Here is a 7,415-nt window from a genome sequence, read left to right on the forward strand (position 1 = left end):
ATGATTCATAGGGAAATAAGGGCAAAGTGGTAATTTTCCCTTCTCGTATAGCAACTTGCAAGTGCATGAAGATAATTTCAAGCACTCACCAATTCGCCATGAATATAATTGCAATTGACGACGCACGTTTTCAGCCCAACTCCGGCCATGAATTGGGTCGTCTCTTTTTCAAGAGCATATTTTCTATAAAAATATATAGACAATAAATAATAAAAAAAAAAAACAAATCAGATTACCATAAAATTTAATTACAACACAAGCAGAGCAGTGTCCCCTAAAATTCATCCTGGTGGTGTAGGTGTATAGCGATAAAACGCCATCTAGAATCTCAAAAGTGAATCCAGGCAGTCTTCTACAGGCAAGAGATCTTCTAGTTCGAGTGAACTGCCTAATTTCACGCTCAAGTTTCGATAAGATATAATTTCAATGTTGAAGTACAAACGAGACAAGGGCAAAGTTTTGCTCACAAGAAGGATTTATCCGCAAAATTGTACTGTTGAGTGGCGTGTCGTGTCTTGAATGAAATATAATTAAATAAAAATATACAAGTTCTTTACTAGAGCAGATATGCTAAGATTATTGCAATTGTATAGTGCAGAGATAAGCAAATCGCAATAGACTGGTAGCCACAAAAAATCACGATATATATGTCTCTTGAGTTGTGGCATTTACCAGCTATATTTTTTCTGAGGCAACAGACGGGCACTTATCCAAGGTGTTCCACAAAATGTAATCCCCCGAAGTTACCTGTTTATTTAGATAATGAAATGAATAGGTCAATTTTTTTTTTTTTTTTTTTTTTTAAGAAACTTAATAACAGGAAACCGACAATATTATAGCTAACAGACCACAAGTGCTTTTCATTTCATTATGGGAAATTTTTTTAATATGAATATAGCAGAAGAATGCGCTATGTGACACATGCAAACTTATGCATGGAGTTGTTGAACAGAAAAAAGTTCTTTCCTGTTTGCTTTTTTTTTTTGGTTACCATATGAATTCTGCTACACTTAAAATGTGGCCAACTAGAAAGATTACCAACCTGGGTCGAAAACTCGACTGGAGCTTTAACAGCTGGATAAATGCTGACCTGATCGAGCACAAAAATATAAAGAGTCAAGGAAGAGATGCTTTCAGTTCCATATTGCATAAAAGGCAAACAGAAAACAAGCTATCTACACGCACAAAAGAGGCGAAAATATGACTGTGAGTGAAGATTATGGGGTTTATTGGAGGGTGGCAAAATGGAAGTTCAAAAATTAAACTTGAATATGCGTAATGGGAGGAAGAATGAAGATGAAGAAAAAACCAGTTATAAGTCAATTAAATCTGCGCTTCCTTTGTAAGTAATCTTATGGTAGTGGAATTAGAATGCCACGAACAAAAATGAATAGAGATTCAACAATGACGTAAATGTGTTGTGTGACTATTCAAAGAATGCTGTAACTGTAAAAAAAGGGGATGGAATAGACCTGGGCAAGCAAGCTCTAACTACTCAAAGAAACTTCATGACGTCAGCCTATATCTAAAACCATACCAGTTTTTAATATCTATATGTATGATTGAATGCATGCAATTGACAGTTTGATCCACCCGTGAGTACCGACAGTACGAGTGGTCTAGCTTACTAAACTAGAATGAGATTTGCAGAGGACAATGAGGAACTCACAGATTTAGGATCCACAGATAATCCTGATAATGATGCCCCTAAAATCTTGAATGATACCTGTCATCAGAATCCAAAAAAAGTAAGTGCTTCAGACAACTTGATACAAGCCATCTCAAATTGGTACCAGCCAACCAACAATAGTCCTACATATGGTTTTCCCCATCTACAAGATATGCATACAATGCCTTTTGAACAAATGAGAAATAACAAAAGAAAAATATTGATGACCATGCAGAACAACTTCCTGCTAGAAGAACTTCCATTAAGTAGGCAAAAGTTCCAAACGTGTCATCAGACAAGCACAGATAAGTGGGACATTTCACAAAGCATATCACCTAACCATACGAAGATAATTATATATAAAAATAAGATTTCCTGATGCATTGATTCTTAACATGAGCAAAAGGAACGAAGAAGATGCAGAAGGTTTCATGCCATGGCATTCAAGCTGTACCCATGGGGGAATTAAATCATGAAAAAATTGCAATGAGGTGGAGAAGATATCTTTAAAACCATGACCTGTTCTTGCATAAATTCAACATTCCATCCATTTTGACTTGGTTGCAATTAAACTCTCGGAAACAACCATCGGGAGTGAAGGTATAGAAACTATAGGAATAAATCACTGGCCTGGGACAGGATATGTGTTTAACATTCTAAGGTTGCAAAATACTGATAGGAAATATGAAGCCATTCAACTTCACAGGGGAATTTTAGCCCGATAACTTTATGACAAGATTTAGTTCAAACTTAAAGCAAAAGAAACGTTGCAACGCTTAATAGTACAGAAGAGGAGTTTACCTTGGCATAATTGTATGCCTGCCAGCAAAATGGTTCCTCTAGTTCAACTGGAGGAAGATCCTTACTCATTTTCTCCATTAAAAATTCCTCTATATTGACCACATTGCTTGCACTTTCAGACTCAACATCACTATCTACCTCATCTACACTAGCAGATAAAGAACTTGGAGAATGCAATCTTTGGATTTGCCAAGGTGCAAACCTAATTGTCCCGGGAAAAGTTGCCTCAATACATTTTCCCAAAAGCCCTCGTCCACTCGTTAAAATTTTCCATTCAACTGAATGCTCGGTAGTTGAAACTGTTCCAACTGAAGGAGTTCCATCAAATGATACAATCCTTCTTCTAGGGAAAGACATAGTCACAGTACAAAATTCCATAGACAGAGGAGCTTTATAACCTTCCATCAAGCCCAACTTGAACAAAAAAGCACCTTTATCCTCAGATACCATGGACAATTGGTAAAATCCTTTAACAGGAGGTCCAGAAGCACATATTGCCTGATAACGCATTAAAACAAAATTACCAAGGGGGGGAGAAAACATCACAGCTTGCTTATCTATGCCATGTTCAGGAACTTGGGCACAAGGATGGAATGATAAGCCCTCAATACGAGCCTTATTCAACCCTGCAAGGGGGAATGAGACATCAGGCAACCCTTCTAATTCAGCTCGACAATTTATTTGACCAGAAACTGATATTTTATCTGGAATTTCATCCCTGTCATACATAGCTGCGTTAATGATCTCATGTATTGTAAGCAACACTCGTTGCTTCCCTTTATACAGATATGGCTTCCATGCTGGTTGTTTAAGATCAGCAGGAGGTGGATCTGATGAAGAAAAACCATTTGCTTTGATAGAAAATATATTGGAATAGCTTAGATCCAGGGGTGTTCCTAGCATAGAATCAGCAAGCAAGAAAAAAAAAAACCAGTCAGATACATGAACCTCCACCATCAAAGAAATAAATTTTGAAACAGTGAATAGAGTAATACCAAATACCAACCAAAGGGCATTGAACTGCTTAAGAAAGATCTAAGTGCATCTTTATCCAAAGGCCTTGGGACATCTGAATTAAGAGCTCCTATTGCAGTATTGCTAGAAGGAGTGGCAGATATGCTGGGAGAAGCAACAGGTTTTGCCCTAGCAGATATTCCTGATATTCCTATGCTGCCTGTTAATGAATCCAATAACCCTCCCACAGATGGAGAAGCACTGACGAGGACATCAGGTTCAACCACATCACCAGTGATTACATCACCAATAGCAAGTGCAACCATGAATGCCCTATAGAATGATGATAAAATTGGTAATCTTCAGGGTCTTCAAAATACTAGACATGCTATTCTACTCCTAATAAAAAATAGCAAATAACTTACCATACCCTGTGATAGAAGGAAGATCGAGAAGGAGGGAAGATAAAGAACTTTCTGCTCCAATGGCACTTCCACAATCAGATCTTCTACACAAACTTGAATATTCTTTTACGTGCCTAGGTTCAACAATTGGCAACACAAGAATGGAATAATGACTCTTTATGTGCAATATTAGTGGCCACATAAAGATACTATCCCCTTCTTCTTTCTTCACATGAAGTCCAATGATATGTCGGGTAATAGGGTCATCAACCCAGGAATCACTTCCCTCAGATGACTGAATAATGCGAATGCCAAACCCACCGGCAGATCCCTCTCTGTACAAACCCATAGGAAAGTTTATATCAAAGTGAAGTGACAATAATGGGAAGTACAAGCACACATCACATTTGAGCATCAAAACTTGAGAGGACCTTTTATGACCACAAATCCTTTTTCTGAATTAAGTAGGAAATAATTAGTATTAACGCATATGCACATAAATCTGTTTCACATTCAGCCATTGTCAAAAGAAACAACAGAGTACTTTGTGAAACCAAACACTAAGAGATGTCAATATGATGACAAAGACTTGCATTTACTAAATCGTGAAACCAGCAATACCAGCAAATCTATTGCAAGTGATAGATTGATATTACACCGAGTGATGACAAAGACTTGTGACTTGTGAGAATAAGATCACACCACAGGCTTAGTGATGTTAAAGACTCGTATACTATATAATGAAACCGGCAACACCACCATATCTAGTGATCTAGTGTAAGTAATAGATTGATATTATATTATGTGCTGGCAGAGACTAGTGAGAACAATATCACACCACACACTTAGTAATGACAACGGCTTGTAATCACTATAACCTGAAACCAGTAACACCAGAAAATCTACTGTAACTGATAGATTGACAAAACATTTAGTGATGATTAAGTTGCTAGAACAAGATCACGCCACACAATTAATGATGACAAAGACTTGTACTTCGTATTTCGTAAAACGCAACACCAGAAAATCTACTGTAGGTGAAAGATTGACATTACATTTGACGTATATCACAACGACGACACTAAAAACTAGTGCACTACAACAGTACTCTAACGAGTTTTTGAACAATTAGAAGTTAAAAAAAACGGAAGCTATAACAATCTCAACTAACCTGTTCTTTCTCTCAACAAATGCAGCAGCTAACTCTGAATCGTTAGGAAGTACTGGAGACACGCTAGAGTTAAGGTCATCTGATATACATCTATCATTCTCGGTCTTGCATGCTGTTCGCCAGCGCTTCTCTACCACTGGAAACCTCCTGTAAATTAAAGCCAAAAGCAAACCACATTTTCATGATCTCGTGTCGAAAAAGGAGATAGAGAATTAAATCTAGGAGAAATTTGAACATTAGGCTACTGAATTATGAAGAAACCAGCATTGTTGAGTGTACAACTAATTGATAGCCTTGCAAATTTTTATCTCATATTCACTTGTCCTCCGAAATGCCTCGACAAAAGTATCCATCATTAACATCAAAATCAGAAGCTAATTACTGGCGAGAAAGTAATTCTATATTTGAAGTACGATTCCTTAGAAAGAAGAAACGAGTATTCGTTATACAAGCAAGCATCGTTAATTCGAAAAGAAATCAAACAGATGAATTCTGAAAATGAAAAGAAAAGAAAAGATCTAGCAGGTCAATTAGCAATCTGCTGAAATTAAACATTAGAAGTGAGGAAAATAACATCCAAATAACATCCAAACAACATCGATTGATGTTCATACACTAAAGGATAATCGAGCAAAAGGTAACCTGGAGAAAATAACAGCGTCGAAGTTGCTGAAGATCCAAATGGCTCTGATACTGCAACCATCAGGCATGGCTTCTCAATATCTTAAAACGATGGATGAAGACAGTCGGGGAAGGGAAGACGGTGCGGGGTGTTGATTTTGGAACTGGCGAAGGCGTTGGGTTTTTTTTATTATTAAAAAAAAAAAAACAGTTTTGGAGACTCATAGGCACGCGTAAATTAATTCTAAATTATTTTTTTTTTTTGACGAAAATTAATTTAATTTAATCCAATTAAATCTTATAATTTAATTTAATTTAATTTAATCCTATATAGCAAATTCTATTAAATTTTAATGCTAAACTAAATTATTACAAGAAACTAAATTGTTCCAAAATTAAAATAAAATTAAAGTACTTGAAAATTTAGGAATAAAAAATGATTTTTAACCATTTTACCATTGTTTTAGAACAAAACAGTAAATTAGTCTTAGTTGGCCATTAATATATTTTAATTACAGTGAAAACACAGTAATTTTCTCTGAATAAAATAATGAATTAACTTTTAAATTAATACGTTCCATTAAAACATAAATAGGGACTACAACATAAATAATGAGGAAGATCAAGTCATTTATTACAACATAATACAATTTCAACAAAGGATTCAACTCGAAACTGCTTATGCAACTGAAAAGTGAAACCATAACAGATTCAGATTGATTCATTGGAATAAGATATCATGTAACGTGACCTTACTGTGACAAACACAACTTGAAAATGCAAACTAGAGGTCGACGCAAAGGTAGGAAATAACCGAGCCTGCACGTCTTTTTGTTCGCTCGCTCACCTTCCATTTCTCGACCAGAATTTTCTTTACGCTTGGGCAGCTGGATACGACAGTGGCGACGCCAGCCGCGGTGATGCCAGGACAATAGACCATTTGACAGGAATCAAGCATGGTGCATCTCTTCACTAAATGCATTAAACCAGCATCCGTTATCTGGTGACAGTGAGACAGTACTATGTCCTTAAGCAAAGGGCAGCCTTCCCCTAACTCAGCCATTGCCATATCCCCCAAGTTCTGTCCACAAATATAAAAATATCTTGGGGTTCAAGACAGGAATGAACTCAAATTCAAAACATGTATGTATTAATAGAGATTATGAGTGGGGTATTTTTCGGGCAGATCGACCAACAAACATAATAAACAAACTAGCAGATGGTATAGGGATCGAACAATATACAATGTGCTCGATTACTTTAGAACTCAATGACACAGTTGTACAACCTGTAAAACAGGTGTAAGGTTGTCCGATGCGCTCGTCCACTTCCTACCTAAATTATTCGCTATAAGGCGAGCATCTGAGGAATTTTTCTTGCAAGAAAAATGTGAGCATTTGGAGGACAAAGTTCTTTTCATACAACCATCTTAATGAAACTAGTGCGTGCAAAAGGAGAGATCAATGTTGTACACGATTGCATTATTTCGTGAACATCGACTAAAATGTTATTTTTCACTCCTACCTTGAGAGAAAGAGAGGGAGTGACATACCTCGAGAACGCTCACGTCCAAGTAACTCAATTGAGGACAACCTCTAGCAATGGCTACAAGTCCCACATCACCGATGCGATGGCACCCACTAACATTCAGCTGATGAAGGGAACAACCCTTGCCAATGGCAATCAGCCCCTCATCACCAACCCTAAAAATTAAAATCATAAGGTTTGAGGAAAAAAGAAAAAACCAACAGAAATGCCTTTTCCTCCCTCTGCGGGGAGGGGGGGGGGGGGGGGG

General features: G+C 37.0%; 2 protein-coding genes across 3 annotated transcripts in view; both read right to left on the reverse strand.

Annotated features, from left to right (window-relative positions):
* Positions 1-243: 243 nt before the first annotated feature.
* LOC111494526 (AP-5 complex subunit mu) lies at positions 244-5,793 on the reverse strand. The gene is made up of 8 exons (XM_023144475.1): positions 5,642-5,793; positions 5,000-5,146; positions 3,855-4,163; positions 3,477-3,757; positions 2,471-3,366; positions 1,670-1,726; positions 1,043-1,090; positions 244-747 (listed from the first exon to the last, which is right to left on the reverse strand). The coding sequence occupies exons 1-8, from the start codon at positions 5,707-5,709 to the stop codon at positions 676-678; spliced, it is 1,878 nt and encodes a 625-aa protein (XP_023000243.1). The 5' UTR covers positions 5,710-5,793; the 3' UTR covers positions 244-675.
* A 382-nt stretch (positions 5,794-6,175) lies between these two features.
* LOC111494443 (F-box/LRR-repeat protein 4) overlaps positions 6,176-7,415 on the reverse strand; it is a 6,410-nt gene continuing 5,170 nt past the window's right edge. For both annotated transcript variants that reach the window (XM_023144388.1, XM_023144389.1), the window contains 2 exons: positions 7,173-7,323; positions 6,176-6,701 (listed from right to left, as the gene is read on the reverse strand). In XM_023144388.1, the coding sequence (XP_023000156.1) occupies positions 6,405-6,701; positions 7,173-7,323 (448 nt within the window). In that variant the 3' untranslated portion in view covers positions 6,176-6,404. The remainder of the gene's footprint in view (positions 6,702-7,172; positions 7,324-7,415) is intronic.

The sequence above is a fragment of the Cucurbita maxima genome, unplaced genomic scaffold, assembly GCF_002738345.1.
Source record: "Cucurbita maxima cultivar Rimu unplaced genomic scaffold, Cmax_1.0 Cma_Scf00020, whole genome shotgun sequence".
Taxonomy (NCBI): domain Eukaryota; kingdom Viridiplantae; phylum Streptophyta; class Magnoliopsida; order Cucurbitales; family Cucurbitaceae; genus Cucurbita; species Cucurbita maxima.

Coding starts and splice junctions, on each gene's coding strand:
- LOC111494526 (XM_023144475.1), bottom strand. CDS start 5,709: ATGCCTGATGGTTGCAGTATCAGAGCCATTTGGATCTTCAGCAACTTC. Junction 5,147..5,641: donor GACGCTGTTATTTTCTCCAG/GTTACCTTTTGC, acceptor TTTAATTTACAG/GAGGTTTCCAGTGGTAGAGA. Junction 748..1,042: donor CAGTCGAGTTTTCGACCCAG/GTTGGTAATCTT, acceptor CTAAATAAACAG/GTAACTTCGGGGGATTACAT.